Source organism: Drosophila busckii, chromosome X, assembly GCF_011750605.1.
Source record: "Drosophila busckii strain San Diego stock center, stock number 13000-0081.31 chromosome X, ASM1175060v1, whole genome shotgun sequence".
Taxonomy (NCBI): domain Eukaryota; kingdom Metazoa; phylum Arthropoda; class Insecta; order Diptera; family Drosophilidae; genus Drosophila; species Drosophila busckii.
The window spans coordinates 3,163,335-3,191,134 of NC_046608.1; the positions used below are offsets into that span (position 1 = coordinate 3,163,335).

Genomic DNA, 27,800 nt, shown 5'->3' on the forward strand with positions numbered 1-27,800 from the left:
CATGCAAAGCCAAACACTTGCAGCAACTTGGCTAACTGACTGACTGTCTTGGCGGCACGTGAGCTAACTGGCTAACTAGTCAGCTGGGAGATGGAGCACAGAAATTTGTTTGCTGGGCATGCGCCAGCGAGAACTCAAAGAATTAACCATAAATATTAAGCTGTGTGTGGGGGGGGGGGGGGGGGGGGGACTTGAAAGGTTCGTTGCCTGAGTCTTTGCAGCAACGAATCGCGTGCGGCGCTGCATTTTCCCTAGGGAAAGCCCCAAGCTGCAGCCTGTGAAATTTCAGCAGCATCAAGCGTTGCGTGTGGCAAGCAAATGCCAAGCCAAGGCTAACAGCGACATTTACATAAGCGTTAACAGAGCGAAAGAGACAAAGCGATCGCAATCGCAAAAGGCCAAAAGATCTATAAGCGAATTGTATAACTTTTTTAGAATTTGAATGTCGCCAAGCTCAAAACCTGCTTTTGAACTTAATTTGCGTCTCAGCTCATATGCAAATGGCTTTTGACTTTGTCTTCAACACTTACACTTGTCTATTTGTTTAAATTAATCCAATCCACTGGCAAATCAATGCTGAGTTGCTTACTTCACTAAGAAACACTTTGAGCAGCACATGAAAAAAATGAACGCGCGCTTTTTGTATAACGAATTGTTTTTTTTATTTATGATGGTGCACAGATTTTTTGCGAGTTATACCGTTTCGAACTTTGCTTTTTGCTTTTGCTGTGTTGAGCGTTCGAAGCGCGGCAACGTCCACGCGCTTGAAATTTCGACTGGCAACTGAAACTCGTTTGCGCGTTAACCAGGTCCAAAGCAAAGCGCGCAACTGAGACAGCGCAAGAGCGCGAGCGAGAGAGAGCAGCAGAGCGACCGGTTTTTGAGACAAGAACTTCTGTTATATCAACAGGCAGAGGGGCTCTCGGGCTCACCTGAGCCTGAGTCGTCGCCCAGCTCGAAACGGGGGAGTTTTGCCTTTGCCAGCAGACAAAAGAAGAAAAAAAAAAACAGGTAAACAAGCGCGCAGGTAAACAAGTTGCGCTCTCAGTCGCTGCTTGCTGTTTTGCTTGGAACACCCTGTGCGGGCTGCACACAGATTTTGCTGTTCGAAATTCGAATGACAAATGGAAATGTAAATGGCGCAAACGCGCATGGAAATTAAAATTCAAATTAAAGTTGTTCAAAGACAAAGACACAAAGCAATTGATTTGAAATCGAACTTCGAAATTTTCGTACAATTTTCAATTGATTGAAGTGTGTGTTTAAACTGAAATCGAGCATCGAAATTTTCGAACTGAGCAGTGAATTGTTTGCCAAAGAAAATTTTTTATAAATTTTAAAGTAAAATAGCTGCTTGAGTTCGATTAATAATAAATTTATATATGTATCTGCTTCTACTACTATAGAATTAATTCTGAATAAATATTAAAATTCATTCGAACTATATTTAGCCAGCAACTGTCTTTACTCGAACTTAAAACACAAAACTGAGTAGGCCAACCAAATAATCTGGCGCTGTAAACATGGCCTAAACGACAAGGTTTAACAACAACAACAGTTAGCCAAGCTGCATTTGTTGTAGATGAAATGTAAGCCGCAGCACGTTTTGGGCTGCAGCTTCGCGCTTTGGCCCATGACTCAAAAAGCCAAAGAGACAAACAAGCAACAAGCAACAACAACAACAACTGGCAGCTCAAAATGAATCTTTCGCTTTTGCCCAGCATGACTCATGCTGCGGGCTACATCTAAATTGATTGATTGACAAAAGGGCTAGCAACAGAAATATGTTAACAAACTTCGCGCGCGCAGACGTCAATGCAATAAATTCAGCTAAAATAATTATTTAGTTAAATAACCAAGTGCAAAGCAAAATAAAAAAAAATCATAAACAGCTACGCGCGTGAGTTTTGCAGTTTTAGCTTGAATTGTGATGAATCAGTGCTCAATATATATATACTATATGCTTTATATATAAAGCTGTTGGCAGTTTCACTTCAAGTTTTTGTCGAGCTCAGCTCCTGGACTCATTAACGTGCCCAGCTCTTGGGGCTGATCATGATGCTGCTTTCATTTTGCTGCCTTCGTGTTAATTTCGGTTTTATGAGCTGAGCGCCGAAACCTTCAGCAAACAGCAGAGCAGCGCAGCGCAAAGGCTTTAAGATTAGGAGCGAGCTATGCTGCAAGATTAAAAGCAATTCAATTGTTTGACATGCAAATAGAACGAACCTTTTTCTTTTATTTCTCTGTATTTCTCTTTGTTCCGATAAGCGGCGTGCAGCACATGCAACACTATCAGCTTATCAATCTGGCACAAGCCAGTCCAAAGATGCGCCTGCTCCACAGTTCATTGGACTGGTTGGAGGTTTTGGGCATAGTCAGCAGTGTGCTTAAGATAGAACAAACAGTTTCATTTGAAAAAGACGCGCGTATTTTTCTCTTATATCGCTTTGATTGCCTTTTACAACTTGTTTTATGTTATTATTTTAAAATATACACAGCTTAACTATTTTTTTTTATTTAATTTCAGTCTTAAGTGCTGCTTAGTTGTTTAATAAACTAAACAGCTGCGTTCTAACTATTTAATTATTTTCTTTATTATATGCCTTTAATGTTTTTAGTTAAGCTTTACCATTATTTATTTGTTTGAGTTCTTAAAATTTAGCATTTAGTTTTTAGTGTTTTTTTTTCATATTTGTTTTAATTAATTACAGTGTTTTTTCTTTCAAAATAAACTATTTAGAATTTGTTGTATTTTTTATTTACTTTTTGTTAATTAAATTTCATATTTCTAAAAAAAGCTGCAACTAAAAAAGCAGAACTTTTTAGTTTTATATTTGTAGTTATTATTTATTAAATTAAGTCTTTAGGTCTGCATTACATTTTTATTTATTATTTAATTATTTACTTTGATTTTTATTTTACTTCTTAGTTGTGATAGAGCTAATAATTTAAAATTCATACATTTGCTTTTATAAATGCTCAATTTATTTGGTTTAATCTTTTTATTTTATAAACGAAATATTCTAAAAGTTTTGTCTGCATTTATTTCATTTAATGCTTAAGCTTGATATAAAAAATTATTTTCCGCAGAAAATGCAAAGCACTTGGAAATTCTGAATCTTAAGCAGCTTAATGAGTTTGTCCTTAGACCAAGGAGTCATTAAGACAGTTGAGGCTGAGTCAGTCAGTCAGTCAGTCAGTCAGACAGACGGGCGAACGGGCGAATCATTTGTCTGGTGGGAATTGCGCATTGAAGCGTTAAAATTTCACTTAAAGCCGCTGACGACGCGACGATTTTTCATTTAAGAACCCAAAATAAAAACTGAGAGGCAGCGAGGAAGAAAGAGAGAGAGAGAGAGAGACAAATGGCCATGAAAATAAATATATAGAAAAAAAAGAAAAATAAAACAATCAACTAAGGTGTCCAAACGCTACGTAGCCCACATGGTAAGCTAAAGATTGTGGATCTTGCTGCACAAAAGCTGGCGTGGGAGTTTCTCAGAGGGCCAATGTCTTCTACGCTGAACTCTCTTGGCTTGCTTGGCCGTAATTAAACTAGCAGGAGTTGTAGGCGTAGCAAGAAGTTAAATTAATTTAGCGGCAGCGAGCGACAAGTGGAAAAGCCGGCAAGGCAAGTGCAGAGCAAAGATAATTAATGCAAACGAACAAAAGTTAAATAAGAACAGAATAAAGGGGTTGCCATAGAAGTTGGCCAGCAAACAAGTGGAGTGTGGAGTGCGGAGTGCAGAGTTGCGGAGGGGGGAGCAACTAAGGCAACCGCTGATCGCGCAGTCAAAACAAACAGGCAAACAAACAAACGATGCAGCAACAAAGCAAAGCGAAGCAGCGAACACTTTCCACTTTTGCTTAAACGACGTCATCAAAGCAAAGACAGAGAGACAGAGAGTGAGAGAGCGAGCGAGACAAGGAGTTAATAGCGAGCACCCTGTGCTGCTGCTGCTGCTGCTGAGAGAACTCAAAGTCGAGCCAAGAAAAAAAAGTACAGTCGCGTCTTAAAGGCGCTGGCAGTTTTCCACAAGAGCCCAGCGGGCTCTAACGAAGACGTTCGAACATTTGCTCGCTCGCTCGCTCTCTCGAGTTGTTCTTGGCCTAGACGCAGCCTGTTTATAACTAAGCCCCACGCTCTTTTTAGTTTTTATTAAAATTTTTGTTGTTGTAGTAGTAGGAGGATATGCTCTGAGTTTATTGACTTGCTTGCAGTGACTGAGGCAACGAACTTGCCTCCTTGCCTAGGCATATGCATTTGCATAATTGGGTGAGAACTAAACATGACAGTCGCAACAACTGGACAACTGGCAATTACAACTGGGGTTGGGTTTGCCGCTGCTTTTCAACGCTTTGGCAAGGCGTGTTAGCCAGTCCAGTTGTGGGCGTGGCTGTGCCCAAGGGTAGCACAACATCTTCGAAATACAAATGTCAATGGCTGGAAAAACCTTTCAAAAAGAAAAACAAATGGCAGTGGCAGTGGCAGCTGTGCGGGCGGGTATTTCCTCAACTGCTGTGGGAATCTTTCATATATTTCATTTTTATGTGCATGCAACAAATGGGGAAACACACGCACTTGAGGCAACAGCTGATTAGGCACTTGCAATTGTTCAGATTTTCATACAAATGCGTGTGAAAATTGAATTTTTGGACTGACCTGCGAAGAAGATGTGAGCTAGAGGCTATGCTACAAATTAAGAGTTTGCTAGCAATGCCGCAAAGCAGGCAAACAAATTTTTAAAAACGCTGCATTGAAATTAAATTTAAAAATATATATTGCTTAAAATTAATAAATAGCTGAAAATAATAATTATGTTTTTAAATTAAAACAGCAAAACCATTTGCAATGCATGGATTTAATAAGGCGGGTTGTTGTACGCACTAAGTCGCAGTGGTAGTGGACAGTGGGTAGGGAAATATACTTTTAGCCAAGACACTTACCTTTAGGGCACAGAATATGCAATCTTGGCCACCACAAACATGTTGAGCCAGTCCACGAAACGAGCGTCGAAACGCGTCCAAGTGCCACAAGACCTGTAAAGAGACAAAAGAGACAAATCGTCAGTATAATTTTTTGGAGACTGTACTGCTTTACTGTAGACTGGACGCAACTGTCGAGTCTACACACAAATCTCTTTCGACTGAGCTGTGTATAACAAGAAGCAAGCGCTCAAACCGGTTGTGGACGCCATCTTGGCTTAAAGACAGTTCGCTCTGTACGTCTCAAGAGAGCCAAAGACAAAGAGTTGAGGCCACACAGTTGTCGCGTACTGTGGTTCAAAACTCGTTTGAGACTCGTTTTGTAGCTCGGCTACAAAGCCGCATTTGGCTTGTCGCTGAGCTTTGGCTACCACAAAATCTCATTTTGACAATCGCCACAGCCGGTTTGGCGCTTACATTAGCCACTTTTTGTTCAGTTTGAGTGTAGTTTGGCATAGAAGTCGCAAAGCGCACACAGCTTAAAATAAAAGAAAAAGAGAAAAAAAACTCGCCTGGCCACTTCAAAATCTTTTTGGCTACATTTTGATTCGTTTCGTTTGGTTTTTTGGCGGCACAAAATGTTGCAAGTTAAGTCAAAGTTCAGCGCATGAGTCAGACTCGAGACTTTCATCCCAAATGAAGCGACTTGCTGCAGCTTCAACACGCGCCTAATGCCAACAGCAACAATTGGAGCAACTTTGCAATTTGATACTTTCAGTTGCTCTTGTTGGTCATTTTGCCAACCGGTTGACCACAAAATTTCAAACTCAAACGAACCACAAAAGCCACAAACAGCCAAAAAAAAAAAAAAAAACAAGGCAACAAAATGCGTTTAATAAGCTGCAAATTTGCAGTGCAGAGCACGTGCCAAGCGTTTGAAGCTAAATTCTTTGGCTAATCTAACGGCATACAGAGCTAGCCAAAAATGCTGAGAATTTGCCAATTTCAAAAATAACAATCTAAGCAGCTAAATTTGGTAAAGCAGCATTTGATTAGAAAAATATTAGTTTGCTATGTTAAGCTTTGGTTTTTTAATTTGGTCTAATGCTATCAAATTTATGGCTCATATGCAGCTTATAATAAAATATGGGCCTACTTAAGGTGTGAAAAAATTCAGCGCTAGCAAAATTATCATCTAACACTCATAACTTATAAGTCAGCATTAGAAAATATATATTTTAAGCATAAAGTATTCAAATAATTGCTACAAATAGCATAAAATATAAGCAAAGCTTAAGTTGGCGATAGTTGAAAATAAATATAAATTAAAAAATAAATCATGAGTTTAACATTGATATATAAATAATCTAATGCGTAATGATTACGATTTGAACTCCACGTAGTTTATAGAAATTTATAGAGTAAATATTTCAAAGCATTACGCACTTTGTAGCTGAGTGAAATAAATTTCAACATCAATTTACCTTTCACTGTTTAGCCGAGCGCAATTAAGTTTTGTGTGTTTTGGTTGCTCAAAATAAAATAATAAAAATTTCTTCAGCTATAACTCAACAGCTCCCGCATCGGCTGAAAGTCGATGCCATTAGGCAGTTACAAGCCTTTGTTTAGGCCATGTGGGTGTTGCGCAGAGTTCACACTCCAAAGCGAAGTCCAAGTCCGAAGTCAAGTGCCAACGCATTGGCTACGATTCGAACTTGCACTTCCGTTGCGTAGGTGTTGTGTTGGCCCACACAGCCGCCCACTGTAGTAAGCCAAATTGAAACTAAAGCAGCGTCAGTTCAGTAGCTCCAAGTGGGCAGCGACGTCAGCGGCGACAGCGACAGCGACACGTGCTAATGGCCAATCTAATATTAGTTGCTGCCTTTTGTTTTTGGTCATTTACAGTCTTCAATCGTTTACACACACACACATACATAGGTGTGCGTGTGTGTGTGTGTGTGCGTTACAGCTAATGACTTCCTTTCTTGACGTTTACCTTTTTACGGCTTGTCGCTGGGGCCGTAGCACATGTCAATTTGACATCGATTCGGATTAATTATCTTGTAAATAGCCAAACAGGAAATCATTTTCAAACCTACTTCCCTTACAGACAGCGCAGCTAACTAAGTGTGTGGCTATATGAGCAAGCGTTTCATTAAATAACACCCACCAAATAACACAAAGTTAAGTTTGAGTAGTACAAAAATTAAATTAAATTATATATAGCAGAGATTTTAAGGCTTGTACTAGGGTGAGCTCCGATTTTGTGCATTGCATTAGCACATAAATATAATTAATTATTATATGTATATAGTTGATACTAAAAATTAGAGAATTAGCTTAGTTGCTGTTTCAGTTCAGCTGCAGTTCGCTTCTAACTTTCTACTTAATCAAACTTTTTAGGTCTTTTAACTTAAAATGTTCGAGTGCTTCAACTTGATAATTTTTATTATTTAATTGAATTTAATTTTTTATCTATTTAATTGCTGTTTTTAAACATTTTTTGGCAACTTACAAGCGCTTTCTATGCGCACTCAAACGAAAGACTGCAGCGACAAACTTGCTGCCCTGCCCAAAAATAATAATAATAATAATAAAACCAATCACTGTTAAATGTACAAGTTTGTCTGTGTCTGTGTCTGTGTGTGAAAGTTGCCAGCAGCATAATTTCGCCCAAGCTCAGCCAAGTTGTCCAGCATTAAAAGCCACAAATATAAGAAAAAAATACGTTTTGGGGTTTTTAGCTGTTGTTGGGCGCATAATTTATGCTCAACCTGTTGCCAAGAGCCTCGAATTGATTGTTGTTGTTGTTGTTGTTTTTGTTGTTGAAATCAATTAGCATAAGATGTTATCAGAAATTCAGCTACAGGTTTTCTATTGAAATTCAAATAGTTTGTTCAACGTTTTTATTAATAGGCATGAAAACGAAAATAGTTGAGCAAATATTTAGTTAGTGCAACAATTATTATTATTGCTGTTGTTGTTGTTGTTGGCTTGACATAATTAAGTTAAGCAGGCGTGCGCAGTCGCTTGAAAAATCAAATTAAGCTCTAAACGCCGCAGCTTGCGACAAAAGAAAATTCAACGCGCATTTTACGCAAGCGCTTGACAGTTAGAGCGAGAGGCAAGATTACATAAGCTGCAGCGTAGCGCTATAAATAGTTGAAAACAAGCAACAGTGGCAGGGGCAGGGGCAGGGGCAGGTAGCTGTTGCCTGCTCTAGGGTCACGCAGCAGTGCAACATAAACAATAAAGGCAAAGGGATCAGGCAACAGGCAAAAGGATCTACGAGTTCTCAGAGAGATAAACGAACGCTCAAGTGCGTAGCTGACACATGCTGCATGCCACAAGCAGTTCATGCAACAACGAATCAATGTGAACTACATTTATTTTTAGTTACATTTCCGCTACACACCTGTGTGCGCCCCTCCTCTCTCCCCACCTATGACACGGCAGTTTCAATTGCGCGCTCTGTTATTAATTCAATTTAATTTCAATGCACTTTATGCGTTTTTCTTCGTGCGCTGTCAACTGCAGTCGCATTTTAAATTTATCTAATGCTTAGCTGGAAATTCTTGTCATTTCATTGTTTAATGCGCGCGCCCTTTTGTTATTTCAATTAAGCGTTCCAACAGCTGCAACATGCATCAGCAGTTCTAGCCAAATTTAGTGGCTCAATAAGTTCGAGCTGCTAGCTAAATGTAATTTAAATAAATAATTTAAAACTGCTGCAAACAGTTGTATAAATTAAGTCAAAGCGAAATCCAAGCACATGACTCTATATTCAAGTTTAAGCCACTAGCAAGCAGCGCAAAGATTTTAATCAAAGTAATGTCTTAAAGCATCGCAAACTGTTTTATATACTCACAATATTGTAATCTAAAGTAAGCGCTAAAGTTATGATAAAATTAATTTTAAATATAAAAAAACAATAAGCAAACCAAACCCAATACAGCTACGAACTTTGAGCTAAATATGGCCAACAATAAAAGTTTGCGTGGCTTGGCTTTGATAGATTTAAACCTAAGCCACAGTCTTTTGTTAAAAGTTTGTTTTACAGCAAAAGTTGCTTATATAGAAATAATGAGACTACAGCTTAGGTTCGATTTATATACAAATATATAACTGAATAAGAACTCATTGCTCTTGTAATGTCAATTGCCTAGACTTTGATTTAGTTATAATTGTAATTGATACGCTGATAATCAAACCAGTAACTTATATTGATTGATTGCTATATGTTGCCTAGTATATTAAATGTGATTTCTATAGCAGATTTATCCTAATTTTCCAACTTGCTGCTTACCTTGCAGGTCTGGAAAAAAGCGCCAATGTTGTTCTTGTTATATTGTAGGCCATCGCCAATTGTTGCTGTCTGTAGTGTTTGCTGTTGTTGTTGTTGTTGCTGTTGCTGTGCAGTTGCAAGCGGCGCATGCGGCGGCGCCGTCTTTATGGCCACCGTATCCATTTGTGCTAATTGTTGTTGTTGTTGGCAGCTTTCGAGAGCTTCTTCTGCTACTTTAGCTACTCAGCACATGGCTAGAGCACAAACTGCAGCTGCGCACTCGCTCACACACACACACACACAGACAGAGACAGAGACACAGGCGTTTAATTTGAGACGAGTACTTCCGCAACAACGGAAGGGCAAACTGAAGACGCAGCAGCGTAAGCGGCGCAACCCTTTTTTTTTGTTTTTTTGCAAGTTGCTGTTGTTTGTTTAGTGCAAAAAATTTGTATTTATTTTGCACCTGTTTTGAAATTGTTTTGTTGTTTGGTTACTTAACGCGCAGCTTGCGCTTAGTTACTTAGCAAATGTCACGGAATCACACAAAACACTAACGAAAAAAATATATAAATCCCATATACACACACAGTACTGTAGCTTTTGAGTTTCTTTAATGTTTGTTGTCAGCAGTTTTTTTTTTCGAATTCACTTGAAAAAAAATAAATCCATCATAAAAGTACTAGGCAACGAAAGAGAATGTGTAAAACACAGCACAATAGCGCGTTTTGTTTGTGACTGAGACGCAGACGGAGACGAAGACTGAGACTGCAACTGGAGCCGACAGCAACGTCTGTTGATCTTGAGAGTATGCGCAACACTGCGGCAAACAAAAATTACCCAGCGCAAATTGCCCAGCGAGCATAACAAGCAAATATCCCACAGCGCTCGCCTGTTGCTATGCATTGCTTTTCAGAATTTCCCTACAAATGAACAACGACACAAACAGCAAGCAGCGCTTATTTAGCATAAGCTTTTATTATTTATATATTTTGCATATTTAATTAAATAATAATTAATATATTTAGACTTGCTTAAATTTAAATAGAAGCTAAATATAAGCTTAACTTATAACGCTTGCTTACTGTTGTATAAGTTAGTCAAGACAGCAACCAAGTTCAACATGCTGCAGTGCAAATTCAACACTGAGTTGAGTTTGCTATGCGCAGTGGTATTAATAAATCCAGTGCATACTTTTGCGCGCGCTTTTAGTTGAAGGCAAGTTTGCTGCCTAAGTCTTTTGCTTTTCTTGCGCTTTTTATATAAATTTGAACGTTTTACAATAATAAAGCATTAATATTGTTTAATAATAAACTATACTCAGTAGCAAGCTTAGATTGCGTGCTTAGCTCTTTAAATAGTAGCGCACACAGACACTGAGAAAATTACCCAAAGCGGGGAAATTATCTCCACAACTTGGCTTTGAGTTCTCAAAATGAACTTTTGTGTGGGGAGCGCTGCGAACTAGTCTTGAAGTTCGAAAACCTGAACTAAGCTTCACTTCCAACAGCAACTTAAACAAAATGGCGTCCATTGTATGTTGCTCGCTGTTAAGATCAACGAAAGAGTGGAGAAGGCATTAGGTGGAGAAAAGGTACGAAAACACGTTTACAGGCCTTAACGAGTTTCAGCGTTTGTTGTTGTCTTTTTATTTTGTGTCTTTTCAACGTGCAACATACTACGGCAAAAGCCAAAAAGGTAGAATCGAGCTAACGTACAAAAATATTGTTATTGAGGTTGCGACAAGCTGCGGGGCGAGCGGTGGGGCAAGCAATGCGCGCTAGATTTTGTTGGCAATGGAGGGTCTTTCGCTGCTGCTGCTGTTGATGCTGCTGCTGCTGCGAGGCAGATGAGGCAGCTTATGCTCGCGCTGCTTCTTTATGCCTTTTATGTCTCTTATTTCTTTTAGGTTTTTATTTTTTTCATGGGCGATTAGTTGCATTTGCGCGGCTTTTGTTTTGGTCGTGCTGCTCACGCTGCTGCGTGTTCTTTATGCCACTTGGGGCAGTCAGGCGCGCTGCTTTTGGCTTAAATTGCGCGCCAAAAGAAATAAAAGCGAAGCCAAAGCAAAACTGCAACAAAGCAGCTTAACAACAACTTAAAGAAGCTTAAGCAAATTTTTAATGCCTGTCAACAGCAATTGCCAAAGTGCTTGGCTTGATTAGAAATCACAAGCTTAAAAAATCAATGTAGGTTTACTATTATTAAGAGAGTTCTGGAATTTCTAGTTGAGGAAATGGCTCAACTGACGGGATGAGTTTGCATTTGCTTCCTGATCCGCCCACATCCCGCAGCTGCAGTCCATACTTAACACACACACACATGCGCATATTTAAGTTTCAGTATCAATATACACAAAAAAGTAAAAATGTTGCAATTGCAAACGCGACTGCCAATTGCAAGTTGCTGTCAATTATCATAATTTTGTCTGCAGCTGTTGTGTCTGTGTCTTGTGTGTCGTGCAACGCTGGCAACAATTTGTGGCAATTACTTTGGCATTCTTGCTGCACAGCCACTGCCTAGCTTATTAACTTATTAAAAATCAAAAATAAATTGTTAAGTATTTTCGATTTTTGCGCAATTTTTAATGCACTTGTCGCCACGTTTCGACTTGGCCAAAGCGCTATTAATTCCCAATTGCAATTGGCCGCCCATTTGCATTTGCCTCAACCGTGTTGCAAGCTAAATAGTTAATGAGCTGCTTTGCTGCACTGTGGGCACAGCTTGATTATAGATTAGAGTTATGATTTTTTTTATAGTCCACAGCTTAAAAAATGAACAAGTCCAACTAAGTGCCTTAAGCTATATTTCATGGGAATGCCAACGCCATCGCCATCGCTTGCAAGGCCAATAACTAAACAAACAAAACAACGTTTCAATTAAAAATTAACAACAACACATTAAAATTATTTTCATTTGTTATATATGTTAAATTTCATTTCAATTGAATTCAATTTGACAAATTTTTGAGTCAGACAAACTAATTTCAATACGCAAAAGTTTGTTTAAAACTCAAACATAAATTCTATACAACAAAATTGTTCAATATTTAAATTTACCAAATGAATTAAAATCATTTTCATGCCATATTTGCAGTCAAACGTACTTATTAGCCAAAAGTTTAAAATACTAAATTTGTTGCCAAAAAGTAATTCAAAATTCCTGAAACTGTTTTCAACTCAATAAAATGATTTTGTACTTTGGCAAAGCTGCAAAATGATTTATAAGAGCAACAGGCAGCAGCAGCAGCAGCAGCAACAATAATAAAATAAACAAAAAGCGCATATAAAAAATAAAAGTTTTTTTATGCTATGACTTGGCGATTGTTTCTATAGAACTCTTGCCCAGACAGACAATTTATGCGCACAAATTAACAACATCAGCAACAAGAATAACAACAACAACAACAGCAACAACAACAATAGCATAAGAGCCAACTGCAATAAATGGCTTTGAGAGACAGGCAGCATATAAAGAAGGCAATCAAATGACTGCCACATAAATTTATGAGGCAACGTCTGCCCCAAAACTCTGGGGAGCGCGCTACATATGTGTGTGTGTGTGTGTGTGTGTGAGGCGCGTGCTAAAAGATAGCAAAAAGGCAAAGAGCAGAACAACAGCTGAAAAGGAACATAAAACTCGCTTGCCAAAACCAGGAAAAGGAGCTAAACTGGTTTAGCATGTACTACGATATATGATAATAATAATATATATGTATGCTATATATGCTTGTCTGCTTACGCGTCGTCCTGGCTAAATTTAGCACGAGCTGCTGCAATCGAGCTGCGATCAGCAGCAGCAGCAGCCGCAGCAGCTGGAAAAGGGCTTAAGAGTCAAACTGCCAAATATAGTTGGAGCAGCTTGTTAGTCAGTTCTACGAATTTGGAAATCAAATGCAAGCTTAACGAAAATTATTGATTAAGCATAATCAAAGTGAAAGTTTTGGCTTTGGGCATAGAATATTGACTACTACTGTATTCGTGTATTGAATTTATGCGCCGCTGCTTAATTAATTAAAGCTGTGAAAGCAGCAGCACAGGTTGGGAAATATCACAGATATATTTTTGGTTTTAATGATGCTATGGAATTTGTTGTTGATCGTTATCGTGGCGCATAATTAATAGTTAATAAAATATGATTTGAATGATCAGCCGCTATGTGCAACAGATTTTAACATAAAACTTGCATTCGCTCTTGGCCATCGAACGTGCCTTGCCTTTGTTTATTTATTGTTGTTTGTTTGTTTGTTGTTCTGTTTGCTTGTTAGCTTTCGCGTGTGCCACAAAACTGTACCAAGATCAACAACAAGAGGAGCAGCAGCAGCAGCAGCAGCAGGCGCAGCATATGGCACACGTTGAAGCCTCTAGCTCATCAACTATTGGCAAACTGTACTCCATCCTGTTCTCACTAGCTGCCCACCTCCCAGCCTCCCTCTCTATCGTTGTCACAGCATAAATTGCAGTTGTCATTACCAGACAACTACAACCAGCAACAGCAGCAGAAGCAGCAGCAGCAGCAGCAGTCGCAGCACGTTGTCCAATTGACTCGTGCCCAAGTGGCAAGCATAATTTATAGAAAAAAAATATTTATAGCGAAGGCTCAAGTAGAATGACCAGCTACAAATCTTTGCATTAACATTTACTTTATATTACAAAAATTATAAAATTATTCAGCTGATAATTAATTGATTTGTGCTTTACTTTAAATTAAAATCAATTGTTACTTTATATAATTTTAGCTACATTTAGTAAATATTTTTGTCATCTAATTTTTGTTAAGTTGCAACAACTCGCAGCGTGTGGCAAGTGCGCGCTGCACAAACAAGTGAAAGAGATTCGCTGCGCATTGACGTTTGGCTAGACTCGAGTTATGGCCGCAGCTCTGCCACGTTTATCGCCAAGTCAGCAGCAGCAGCAGCAACAAGAGTGCGCCAGCAATTGAATTGACAGTCGACGAGCAGCAGCAGCAGCAGCAGCTTGCAACAGTTGCAAGCTGTTGACTTTCAAATTGATTGACAGTCTAAGCGGCTTAGGCAGCGACTGCAATGCCAATGGTTTAATTACTTAAAGGGTAAAGCAGCTTAACGTTAGATGAAAAACAATAGCAGAGTGAAATGTTTTAACGGCATAAATTGCCGTTAATTAAAAGATCACTGTAGCCAACTGATGAACAGCAGCAGCAGCAGCAGCTGCCAGAGCCTCATTCGCCAGGCAATGACAATTGTTAGCTAAAGGTGTAAACTGAACGAGAAGCAGAGAGCGGGAGGGTAGCAGGGGGTAGCGCATTTGGGTGCAGCTGCTGCTGAACCGGTCTGGCGCGTGTCCCCACAGCTTAGCGAGCTTACCAATTGGCAATTGGCTGGTTGCCTGGTTGCCTGGCCTGCCGCTTGGCTCTTTCACTTCGTCTGCTTCGTTGCTCCTGTTGCTTTTGCACAAATGAATTAATTAAACAACTGACTTAAGCGACAATGACGCAGGGCCATTAACATTAACGGCAATTTGCAGCAGTCAGCGGCAGTCAGAGCAGCTGTAGCTGCAGCTTTTTGTTTTAGCATAATTTATTTTTTTGGTATTGAACAGCATTGGGCTTATTTAAAAGTATTGCTTGTCCAGACGCTGGCGCTCCTCCTTCTTCTTGCCCTCGTCCATCATCGCTTCGAGCTGTCGCTCCTGTCGTGCATTCAGCGCAGTCACATTGATATCGCGTGTAGCACGAAAGCGTCCACAATTATTCAGATGCTCGTTCTCCAATCTAATATAGTTCCATATAAAACGCCTGCTCAATCAATGCTTTAGCAAATACATTTTTTTGTCTTGTATTTGTGTATTGGCAACTCACCGCGTTATTTCCAAAAATCCGCCCATTGTCTTTACCGCATACGGCGAGACGATCTTAAAGTATAGCAGCGTAAACTCCAGCGCCCAATAGCAGCGCAATATGAAATTCTCAACGATTACAAAGTAGTAAAAGTATTGGGGATAAACGAGTTGCTTGCGCAGAAATAAATGCTCGCCACGCCAGATCTGGAATAGACCGAAATCCCGTATAACATCCCACGCATAACAGTAGCCGGTGGACACAATGTAACTGGTGATAAAGAGCCAGGTATAGGGATTGCTAAACGTGTTTGCATAGCCATCTGCAGGAGACTGCCAGAAAGTCAGTTGTTGTTGTTGTGTGTGTTTTGGAATAATCGATTAATCGATAGATATTGCACGCAATGCGGGTGTAACATATATATGCATATAAATATATGAACAACATTTATATCGATCAGCTATAGCTAAATATTGAATTATTGCATACTTACTGTATGTAAGTTAATTACTTATCGATACTATCGATATGTTATCTGATATAAATGTAAAAATTATTAAATGCTCCTAAAACGATCAATTTGATATGAACAACATTTACATCGATATGCCATAATAAGCTTAAATATCAAATTATTGCATACTATCGATAGTAGATCATATCTGATATTTACAAATATAGCAACACATGTAAATTGTCTTAAACTTTGTCAATTGATCGCAACTTATGTGTTCAAATTTTCAATATTCTACATAATGTTGTTATATAGTCAATTCAATTCATGGCATGAATTAACTCGAAACAATTACGCATCGATACTATCGATATGTTTTGCCATTTGTGATATTTTTTGTCTACTTTACCATCTGTGCGCTTGCGCAATGTGCTGAAGAGCACCACAAAGAAGGTGGTGGAGTATTTGCCCGCATTGACCAGATAGCTGAGCGACTTGGAGCCGCTGTCGCGAAAGCGTCGCAAGCATTGCGCGAATCGAAACCAGGCAGGCAGGCACTTGGATATGGGCGCAAATATATCCTCAGCAAAGCAGGGATTGAGATTTGTATAGCGTCGCCAGCAAATGATAAAGAATCGCGCTATATAGTAGTAATCGGCCACACAATTGGCCAGCGAATTCATCTGGTCGCCCATCCAGAAATCGGCAAAGCCCACATAATGAAATGGCGCACTGATGACGCGACCCACCAGCTTGATGGTCCACCAGCGTGCCGGCCAGTTCATAATGGGCAAGGGATTGATGAGCAGCGTTACCATGATGAGCGTTAGGGCGAGCGGAAACACAAATGGATCAGGGACATGCAGCAGATCGTGAAAGAGAAAGCCGAGCATGGAGAGCGTCCAAAGTATGCCGAATGTGGAGGCGATTTCCAAAAAAGTTGCAGGCAGCAAATGACTGCGCGGATCGATTTCAAAGATGAGCACATGGTTGATGCCAAATCTGCGCCAGCCTGCCACATTGGCGGCCATGTAAAAGTTGAAGATGACCCAGGTGAAGGGACCGCGATAGAGACATAGAAATGCGGGCAGATTAGCGGGAACGGGCGGACGTCGCATATCTAAGCAGTGAAATTAAGTTGTTGTTGTTATCGATACTATCGATAGGCACTTACAGCTTAGTATAGTGATGAGCAGCAGCATTAGGAACATGCCCAGCGTTAGACCAGCGCGAAAAACAATGCGTGGCGGCGATGGTTCCCCAAGCGGTGGCACACGCAGCTTGGCCATAGCCTGAGCACGATCTCCAGCCGCTAAGTGCTCCGTATACAAATCCTCCACCTCGCTGACAATGCGTCGCAGCGGCGCATAATCGGTAAACGCAATTGTGCCCAAACTACGTTCCAGCCACTGCATGCCACGCGTCGACTTCAAGTACTTGTCGTACTTTTTGCAGATCTTACGAAATCCCGTTTCATTCAATGCTTGGAAGTTCTGCAGCAGCACCAGCATCAAATAGAACTCACTGTAGGCAATGCGCAGCTGCCGCGGCGTCATCATTTTGCGCTTCTCCGCCGCATTGCTGCGTTGCCCACTGTGCAGCGATTGAAAGCTCCCGGGGTCATGATCATGATGCACACGCATTGTGTCCAGCAGCTGCAGCTTGAGCGTCGCATGCTTGCGCCTCGCCTCGGCAAGCTTCTCCAGAAAGAAATTGTTGACGCGCGTCAGCTCCACCTGGCACTCGGCAAAGAACTGCTCCTCGAATTGCTTGTAATAGGCAGAGATTTCCAATTGCGTGGCATGCTCCGGACGCGGTGCTTGCTCCACGCCGCGTCGTATTAGCGCTTTCAGCATCTACAGAGACAGTTGGGTGGGGTTAGCAACTGAGCTGCGGACTGCGTGGTTAGCTCACCGTATAGCGCATATACTGCTGACGCCACTCAATTGTCAAATGCGACTCAAAGGTCTTGCCAAATTTCATCTTCTTCAGCTCGGCTCAATTATCGTCTCTCCTTTAATACAATAAATTCTGACATCTTTCTCCAAGCCACAACGACGAGTCCGAGTCTGACTCTCGACCCTTATGAAGTTCACACGCGCACAAATCAGTTTAGCAGAACGGTCTTGGCTTTTTGGATTCTTTTGCGAACTTCCTGTTCAAGTCGAGTGTGAGTCACTTGCAACATTTTGTGTCAACACTTAACAAACTGAACAAAGCAATAATTTCAAGTACAGTAAACACTCTTGACTTGCGACTTAAGTTTGCGAAACGTAGCTCGATGCAACAAAATGTTATAAATAATTTAACTAACAAACAAAAGTTGACATGCGGCAATTGTTGTCGGAATTCCGGATTCCGTTGGCACTTTTATGGTTTTGCCTATGAGCAGCCACCTACGACAAATTGCCGCTAGACGCTTGCAAGACGCAGCAACGCTCGGTGGGTGGGTGGAGGCGGTTGGCAGCTTGGCGGTTGGTTGGGCAGGTGTTGCAAAAATAAAACCACAAAGTGCGCAAAATGTTCTCAAGCATCTGTCACTGTTATTTATAACTTTTAGTTGCTTGTTGTTATTCTTGTTCTCGTTGCTGGTGTCATTGGCTTGAGATTGCATTACAGCATTTACAGTTAGTCGAGCAGTCGAGCAGAGCAACAAAGCTCAACTTAATTATTTTAGTTGCTTGCAATTTGAACTGCACTTAAATGAAATAAATTTCATACTCATTGTATTGTTTATGAACAAGTAAAAGTTTCAATAAATAGTTAGCAACTTATGCTTATGCTTATTAAAGCAACATTTTTGTTGTAATATTTAGTACAACACTTCAAATGTTTTGATTAATAAAATGAAAGTAAATCAATATAATACTTAACTTATTGCACTAATTTATGAAGCTTGAACCTTAAGCTGGAACTTCAAATCAATTTGATTGGATTGTTCGGTATGCATTGAATTGAATCTTTGATTGCAAATGTGAATTGTTAATATTTATTTAAATGATGCTATTAAGTAATCAATCATTTGTTGCTGCCACCGCCGCAGGGCAAAGCAGCGCTGCAATTGAGGTCAACAGTTGCCGCCCTGAAAATTCATTTGACTGTGCCACACATGAAGTTGCCACAGGCCAAACTGAATTGAATTTGAATTTGCAGCTAATGCTGGGAAAAAGGAACTGCCGAGCAGGAAGCGCTTCCTTTGTAGGGCTGGCTAACTGGGCTGGCTAATCTTAGTCAGTGCTAAGAGTTAAGTTAAGAACTGTTTGGCTTGTTGGCAGCTGCATAATGAGCATCATTTTGAGTTAGCTGCCACTTCCTGGTGCCCTGTGACAATTGGAAAGCGGAAGTGGTGCAGCTTTGTCGCCCAGCAGTAGCCACCACCACCCAACGCTCAACTCTGAGCTGAGCTGAACTGAACTGAGCTGAGCTACGCAATCAAAGCGAGTGGCAACTTCCGTTTGCTGCTGCCGCTAACTGCAAATTAGCAACTCGCTTATGCTGACAATGTGCAAGGCAATTGATATGCCTAGAAGTTGTTGCCACTGCCACTCAAAAGCTTCCGTGCCACAATGCGGCAAGTTACGGCATTCAGTTCGTAATTACAAATGTCAGAGCAGCGCTTCAGCTTCAGCTGCTGCTGCTGCAGCTCTTGGCCAATTGGCATGCGTAATTGGCTAATTGGAATGATCGATTGAATGATTGCTGTATTGCAACATCCGATACACACACACAGAGCGAGCGAGAGAGCGAGAGAGTGAGCGAGCGGGCGCGACCAACAGCAGCGCTCGGAGCTCATTAATCATTTGGCCTTCTTATTTCATTTCCCATTTTCCAGTTTTCGTTAAATATAAAAATAATAGCCCCGATAGCACTAAATGTTGCTTGCATTAAATTTTTTTTTGTTTTTTTTTTTTTCCAAGCAGCTTAACATGGCATCAAGCTGCAGCTTCGATGGTGGTCAACCTAAAGCGTAGGTGGACCACACATGCAACAAGCGGGTAATGCACACACACACACACACACAGACAAACACACACACACACACACACACGCACACACATGTGTGTACGCTTGTTAGCTCATTTCGTTTCAGCCATTTCACCAAACAAAGCAGTGAACGAAACTAGAGCAAACTTGCTAAAAATTTGCTACGCACAGTGGAGCAATAAGCGTGCGCTAAATGTTGAAAAATTACACAAAAATTAAATTAAAATTTTGTAGATTTGGCATATGAAATTTTAATTAAAATGTTTTTAAATTTGCAAAAACTATTGCAAATATTTTGCACCACTGTGCTGCAGACTATATTGAAAAATAATAGTGTAATAGAATTTTGCTCTTTTTTTTAGTTTTAGTTTGGCATAAAAAAAAGTAATTTAAATATATTTCGCACCACTGTGCAGGCTGTGCTGAAGCATTAAACAGTTCATAGCGTTTATAAAAATGCAATTTTGTATTTTTTAAGTATTTACCAAAACTAAAGTAGCTTGCAAATACTTTTTGCACCACTGTGCCGGCGGCTACTTATTCGAAAGCACTCAAATTGCTGCACCTGTATTTTGCTTGCTGCTTGATTATGATTATTATCAGCACACAAAACACTTATGTTGCACGAAAAAAAAAACGAAAAAAAAAAAGACGAAATCAGCAATTGTTGCAAGGCAGCGCTTTCTTGGTGGGGCAGGAAATGAGTAAAATTCTTTAAGCAACAATTACAGCCGAAAAAAAAGAGAAAGAGAAAGAGAAAGAGCAAACTATTCTAGTCGCTTTCACCTTTGAGCGGCGGCGTCACTGACTTTGCTACAGTTTTACAATATTTTGAGTTGTCTTGCCACTGACCGGGGCATGCAACTGCTGCTGCATACTAATTGAAAAATGGCCACAATATATAACAAGCGGAAGTGCAACATATTCCGATTTGTGTGCGCATTTAAATTCCAAACTCGATTCGAATTTGAGGTTTTGTGGCTTTCCGCGCGTTAATGTCTCAATTAGTGGCAAATACAACACAAATTGAGGCATCTATGCTGCCCGCCCCACAATGTGGCCACTAATGATGGCCCAAGCTATGCGCAGTAGCCTCAACTAATGCAAGTAAGTAAATCAAGTTGAAAACGCAAGCGGCAAATAAATTGCATAAGCAATAAAAATTAATATTAAAATTGCAGCAATTTATTTAATATTTATTATAAATTTATAAGCCAAAATGCAAAGCAAAGCTTGTTTATAAAATCAAAATAATGCTAAACTTATAAATAAATTAAATATGTATTGAAGCTAAGTTGCAAAATTATCAATTTAAGCTATAAAAACTATTAAATACTAACTATTTAATATTCTATGAAGAAAATATAATAACAAAGAATATTAATGTTCGACTGCAGCAGAAATCAAAAAAAGCTAAGCTTATAAATAAATTAAATATGTATTGAAGCCAAAATGCAAAATGTTGAATTTAAGTTAGAAATATTTTAAACAGTTGGCTGTTATTTAATATTTTAAGAATATTAAAGCTTTCAATTTACAATAAAAAAAACTATATTTGGTATATTTAAATTAAAAGTTTGCTTACTATTGAAACCAAAATGGAGCCGGGAGCTTAATTTACATATTCAAATGGGCGTTCATTTAATTAAAAATTTTGATTTCATATTTGAGCTTGAAAGTTTTAGCTGTAGCCTATTCAAAATTTAATAAGCTGCAAATTAGATTGGAATTCATTTCAAATTTTATTTCGTACTTGTTATTTATGCAGATGATATTAATAAATACCGTTAGGCTAGCAAGCTGCGTATTTTACAATTTATGCAACTGCAACTTGCGTTGATTAGTTCATTAGCTAAGCAAAACACTTAACTTAGTTGCGACTGCTTCTTTTTTATTGAAGACTAATTAAAGCTGCGGCAAAGCCAAACCAATTTCAAATACTTGCCACATAACATTCTGAGCGACTTTCGACTTTCACAGTAAGTTGAGTTGAGCTGAGCGACTAATTAAAACATTAATTGTGTATGCGATGGGCCAGCAACAAAAACAAAAACAAAAACCACAACAACAACAACAACACTTTCCATTAGACTACTGTGGCTACTAATAGAGACGCCTATTTGCGCTGGCAGCGGCGGCGGCGATCACTTGGGCGCGCATACAACAAAAGACTTAAGACACGAACTCGTTGCAAAAGGTTCATTGAACATGCGTTCGTCGCAATGAACAAAAAAGACAAGCGGACAACTTTCGAATTGCTTTACATGTTGCTCTTGTTGTTGTTGGTGGTTACAATTACCGGTCAGCAAACATTGAAAATTACGCGCTGCGCATACAAAATGAAAATTTATATATGGCAAAGTAAAGTTCGACATTTTGGCCATGAAAATTGCAGATCGTGTGCATGTTTAAAAATAAATTAACAATACACTGTGCGAAAAGCAAAACAAAAATGCAGTTTGAGCCAATTAAATTGAAGCATTGCTACAAATTTAAATAAACAGCTTGCTTATGTGTGTGTGTGTGTGTGTGTGTGCGTGTTTATGAAACACGCATTTGTAAAACTAAGCAAAGCCACCAACAGCAGCATTTCTTGCTAAGCGCTGCCCCATCCTCCGCTCTAGGCATAAGCAACCCCCAATTGAGCACGGGAAAGGAAACAGTCGCTCACATGGCTAAGAACTGCAGCAGCAGCAGCAGCAGCAGAAGTTAAAGAAGTTGGCAGCAAGTTTTTCACAGGCGATGCCGTCAGGCGTAACCAAGACACAGCGCCGTTTGTTGCAAGCCACTGCAACTTGGTAGCACATTCAACATGCCTTTTTTTTTGTATTGGCCTTAACACTTGGCCAAAGCGAAGCGCTTGTTGTTTCAGTTTTAGATTTTAGTTAAATAAATGTAAGCATTAAACATAAAAACATAACTGCGCACATTTCATTAATTTAAATTTTGAATTAGTTAATGTATAAACATTGCTAACGTATTATATATATTTTTTATAAATTTCCAATCAAAACTTGTCAATAAATTTCTGCAATATTTGCAGAGCTTGCAATTTATTTATTTTTACTGAATTGTTTTTCATTTTTTAAGCAAAGCAAAGTTGAATTAAAAATTTATCAATTTGTTATTATGTATTTTCGAAATATGTTTGTATATTAATTTTTTTAAATATTTTTTTAATTGCTTTAATTTACAAATTTCTAGTATAATTGTTCAATTTTTTCAATTTGCTATTATATATTTTGTTACTGCTACTAATATAAATTAAATAACTTTTAAATGTCAAATAAAAAAATATATATTGGACTTAATATGTATATTTTTTTATAAATTTCCCATCAATTAATTTCTGCAATATTTGCAGAGCTTGCAATTTATTTATTTTTACTGAATTGCTTTTAATTTTTTAAAATTATTGTTAAAAATTTATTTATATTTTTTTTGAATATTTTTTTAATTGCTTTAATTTTAATTTACAAATTTCTAGTATAACTGCAAAATTTTTAAATTTCCTACAAATATAAGTTCAGCAACCTTTAAATTTTCTTTTTACTTGGAAATATTTATTTATATATTTCATAATAATAATTAATTAATTAATTAATTAATTATTTAGATTATTTAATATTTAATAAATTCTCAAATTAATGAAAGAGTATAAATTGTGCGTTTTTTTTTGCTGCGTTTTTCTATTTTTTCTTTTTGGCAATTCAGCTCAGTTCGCTCGCTCTCACTCTCAGCCTGAGCGACTGGACCTATCAAATTCATATTAGCTGGCAGCCAAGCAGAAAGCCAAACTAAACTAAACTACGGCTCAGCAAGTGACTGTCTGTCTGTCTGTCTTCTCTAGCTGCGCCTGTCTAGCCGCTTGTCTGGCTTATCGTGTGAACTAATCTAAGCAACAACAACAACAACAACAGCTATAGATACAGCTACTACAGCTGTAGCTATAGCTGTGAAATGATGTGCGAATATATGAGCATAATATGCTGTCTATATATATAGTCTATATATATATCATGCAGCGCTGCGTCAGGCTTTGAACTAATTGTCTTGACCGTCGCACTGAAATTGAAGCCAGAGAAAATGCGATGACTGCTTATTGTTGTTGTTGTTGTTGTTGTTGCTGTTGTTGTTGTTGCTACTTTATTACACCACACACACTCGCCCAAGAAGTTTTGTCGACTTTATGTCTTATTATGTGCGCTTTTTGCTGCTTCTTAGTTTATTTATGGTGCTTCTTCTTCTTTTTTTGTCGTCAAGGGTCTCTGTCTTGTCCGTTGCAGTTGAGTGCGCGCGACTTTGGCCAAAAGAAAAAAAAACACATTAAAAGCATATCAAGTGAAACCATCAAGCGTTTTCTCAGCGTCTCAGTCGCAGTCGCAGTCGCAGTCTCAGTTGCTGGCTTCGCTTCCCGCTTGTTGCAAGTGAAGCAGCAGCAGCAACACTTGAGCGTTGCGCGTATTTTGTTTAAACAAATATTTGTACTTTTGATTATTGTTAATGTCCATCAATGCCACAAGCTCGAATTGAGTCTTGGGGCTTGCCATTGTTCTCAGTTGTGTGGCTGTGGCTGCTGACACGCCCGCAAAGATTTCAAATGGGAGCACTTGGGGCACGCGCAATTAGATTTTAAACTTAGTCTACTGGGCCGCACCTCGCAGCCAGCCACGCCCCTAAAGCAGCTACTAGTCGTTATGTGTGTTGTCTCTTGAGTAATTGGCACAGCACATAAAACTCGCCTAGTTTATAAATAATAAAAAACGTGATTTATTTCAAAATAAACTTATATTGGCTTTGGCTCGCGCTCTGACTCATGCTGCGGGCGCTCAAACTTTAAATGCAGCCAGGATAAGCGTTGAGTAGTTAAAAAAAAAAAATAAATAAAAAAAAAAATATGAAAAATATAGAAATTCAAATGTAAACAAATATTTATGCGTGTTATGGCACTTTGTTGATTTAGCTATGAATGAAATTTTAGCTATAAGTCAAAAATTGCAAGCAATCAACTTGTGCATTCGCTTTGAATTATAAACTTAAATTAAAAAGTAATTAATATGTAAAATAAAAATATAATAAAAAGTTTGCCACATCAGCATTAGATTTTAAGAATTGCTCATAACTATTAGTGCTTATTTTTTTTTCTATTTTGTATTTAATATTAATTTGTTATTATTATTAATTACTTTGCTTTTTTATTTTTATTTTTAATATTATTAGCTTATATTTATTATTAGTATTACTTTCGTTGAAAATTTAGTTGAAGTAATTGTCAAATCTAGCTATAAAATAGCCAAATTTTGCACACACTATTTAATTTAATATGTAAAATAAGAATCTAATAAAACGCTTGAGATATTTTTTTTTATTTTCCAAATCATAATAAGATTTTGTGAATTGCTCATAACTTATTTTTTCTATTTTCTATTTAATATTAATGTTAGTATTATTAATTACTTTGCTTTTTTAATATTATTATTAATATTTATTATTTGCATTACTTTCGTTGAAAATTTAGTTGTTCAACTATTTGAAAAAATAGTCAAATCTAGCTATAAAATAGCCAAATGAACTTATTGTTAGACAAATTCGCTAGAAACTGCCTAGAGCCTAGAAATCTCTCTATCTCCCTCTCTCCAGTACTTTGTTAGCCAAGCTATAATTTTGTTAGCTGCAAGCTAAGCTGGGAAAATAGTAGGCGTGGTCACGCCCCTGGGTGCTCTCTGTGTGTGCCGTCCCATTTGTTGTTTGTTACTTGGCACAATTTAGTTTCGAGTGCTCGCGAGTTTTTCGCAATTGTCAAGAAACTCCCAAGGCAGAGAACAAAGAGAACAAGAGACAATCGAAAGATATATACATAAGTAAAATAGAAATTATATATACGCTTATTAGGCGTCACTCAAAATTTATGCAACTGGGTGGCACTCTTCTTCTTCTTCTTGCCGCCAATTAGCCCAGACCCAGACCCAGACCCAGAGACCCTTTCGCTTATTCCCACGAGCGCCCTCTGCAGTTCCAGGTGGGGGCATAAAATTTGCAAAGAACATGCAAGCAAATTTTGCTGGCTCATGGGAAATTTGCGCCCCCACAATTGGCTCGAAAGCTTGTTGTTGCCAATTAACGCGCGGGCCAAATTGAAGGCTGCAGCGCCATTTAAGGTCAAACTCGCCAACAAAAATGCCAAATGCCAAATTAATAATAATCGATAAACAAATATAGCTAAGATTCAAATTCAAGGTGTTGAGCGATTGAGAGTGAGACTCACCTGAACGGCACAATTGAGGAAGCAGTTGTTTTGGCCTGGTCCATTTAGCAGGCCCTTGGACGAGGGCTCCAGTGTGGGCGAGGTGAGATTGTTGGGCGCACGCAGCAGCTCCAAGAGGCGACTGCGTTCCGCGCCATCTCGCACAGCGCCAGCGGCAAATGGCTTGGGAGGCGTTGCATAGAACATAGCAACGGGCAGGGTGGGCGTGGCACCAGTCGCCGCCACCGCCACCGCCGCTGGGCGATACAATGTACCAGTGATGGGCGTGGTGCCAGCTGTAGCCATGCTGGGCATCAAGAGTTCACACACACACACAAACGAGAGCGAGCTCCAGATATTATATCAATCTTAGTCGCTGCCTGTGGCTATCGCTGTCGCTTTGGCTGTAACTGTGACTGACATGACTGAAAAACAGAAAGAAAAAAAAGCAACATTTGGTAAAATTTCAAGTTAAGACACCCGCAACAACGAAAATTAGCGTCGTCGTCGTCGTCGTCGTGTTGCTGCTAATTAGTTTGGGAGAAATTTTGAGACAACAACATTACAGCAAAAACAAATGAACTGAGCCAATGCTGCTTGGCAACAAATTTACAATGAGCAAAACAAAAACATTTGATAGGATTTTTTAAATATTTTTAGTTTAACTTGCTTAGTTATATATTATATATTTTAATTTGCCCAGTGTTGTCTATTATAAATTTAATGAATTATAATAATTTATTCATTACCCAAAAACATTTAATAATAAAAAAATAATTAAAAAGATATTTTATTTTCTTAGTTATATATTTATATGTTTTAGTTTGCTACATTTTGATTGATTTGTTCTTTATTTAATTTGTCTACTTTTTTATGGACGAAAATATCGAAAAACAACATTTATTAAGATATGCGCTCTAAATTAAATAAATTTAATTTTTTATGCTGTAAAAAAAAGCAAATATTTAATAAGATTTTATGCCTAAATAAAAAACATATTGTATTATTTAATTTCAAACGCTTGAACTATTAATTGTATCGACTCATACTAAATTGAATAAGACTTAATTTTAAATAATAAAATTTATGTTTAATTTTTTTATACAATTTTGTCTACGCTAATTGCTGCTTGCAATGATTTTTAGCATTAAGTTGATTTATTCTACGCTCACTCGTTAGTTTTCAAATATTTTATGAATAAAATGTGTTGCAAAAAATGAAAATTTAAAAAAAAAAAATTATAACTGCTTACAACGTAATTTCTAGTTTATAATAATATTGAAACTTAAACGTTTTTTCTTAATTTTTCTTTCTTATATGCAATATTATTTTTCTATTATTTTTGCTCATGTCCAAGGGGGAAGCTGCAACTGTGTGTCAAGCGGGGGGAAGGGGGGAGGGGAGGGGCAGGCGTTACAGGAAACTGCATTAATTATGCAATTGTTTTATAATTGCCATTTGTCTTAGACTTTGCCGACTGGGCTACAATTTGAACAAACGAAAGACTTAGGCAACAAACTTGCCAATTGTATTTTGAGTAACAATCAAAACTGCTGCCGTTAAATGTCATTAAGACTAAAACTAGGTAATTGTTAAGACCCCAAAGCTTTTCACTTCAATTCGAGACACATTTTTTTTATGGCATTTTTATTTAAATACAAATTGTTTATTGGCAGCGCCGTGTCTAATTGTCAAAGCGTCAGAGCTATGCGCGCACCTGATATAACTAATCGTAAATAAAAAACAAAACGAACGAATAGAAGAAAAAAAGGCAAATTAACATAATTCGAGCTAAAGTTTTGACGCTGCACCTGCGGCAAGCGCTTGGGGTCGCTGCAGCGCTAAAGCTTTGCTTAGCATATTAATCGAGTTTGTCATGAAAAAAAAAAAAAAATTATGATGATGTTGATGTTGATGCGGCATGCAGTTGCACTTGCTGCGCTGAGGCATGCGGCATGCATTTCAATTGTTGCCAGCGAGGCCGAGAGCCAATCGACAGTTGCGTGAAATGCAACAATTTAAGGCAAGCGGCTTTTAGTTTTTTTCTATATCCACTAACAAGCATCTACATATGTGTGTGTGTGTGTGTT

At 38.5% G+C, this 27,800-nt stretch overlaps 2 protein-coding genes across 5 annotated transcripts in view; both read right to left on the bottom strand.

Annotated features, from left to right (window-relative positions):
- LOC108606500 (ec) overlaps positions 1 to 27,800 on the bottom strand; it is a 48,291-nt gene that overhangs the window by 10,513 nt on the left and 9,978 nt on the right. The window contains exons 2-3 of one of the 3 annotated variants that reach the window (XM_017996666.2): positions 25,732 to 26,135; positions 4,948 to 5,040 (exon numbers count right to left, since the gene is read on the bottom strand). In XM_017996666.2, the coding sequence (XP_017852155.1) occupies positions 4,948 to 5,040; positions 25,732 to 26,025 (387 nt within the window). In that variant the 5' untranslated portion in view covers positions 26,026 to 26,135. Of the gene's footprint in view, positions 1 to 530; positions 684 to 4,947; positions 5,041 to 9,232; positions 9,575 to 25,731; positions 26,136 to 27,800 lie in introns of those variants that run through there. The other 2 variants (XM_017996667.2, XM_017996665.2) reach the window with 2 other exon arrangements.
- On the bottom strand, positions 14,794 to 17,483 carry LOC108606501 (xenotropic and polytropic retrovirus receptor 1). 2 transcript variants are annotated; one of them, XM_017996669.2, is made up of 5 exons: positions 17,397 to 17,483; positions 16,657 to 17,338; positions 15,892 to 16,602; positions 15,050 to 15,350; positions 14,794 to 14,986 (listed from the first exon to the last, which is right to left on the bottom strand). In XM_017996669.2, the coding sequence occupies exons 1-5, from the start codon at positions 17,463 to 17,465 to the stop codon at positions 14,803 to 14,805; spliced, it is 1,947 nt and encodes a 648-aa protein (XP_017852158.1). In that variant the 5' UTR covers positions 17,466 to 17,483; the 3' UTR covers positions 14,794 to 14,802. The 2 variants fall into 2 exon arrangements, with proteins under 2 accessions (XP_017852158.1, XP_017852157.1); XM_017996668.2 differs by lacking the exon at positions 14,794 to 14,986 and having other exon boundaries at positions 15,248 to 15,360.

Coding starts and splice junctions, on each gene's coding strand:
- LOC108606501 (XM_017996669.2), bottom strand. CDS start 17,465: ATGAAATTTGGCAAGACCTTTGAGTCGCATTTGACAATTGAGTGGCGT. Junction 17,339..17,396: donor AGCAGTATATGCGCTATACG/GTGAGCTAACCA, acceptor CTGTCTCTGTAG/ATGCTGAAAGCGCTAATACG. Junction 15,351..15,891: donor ATTGCGCAAGCGCACAGATG/GTAAAGTAGACA, acceptor AGTCTCCTGCAG/ATGGCTATGCAAACACGTTT.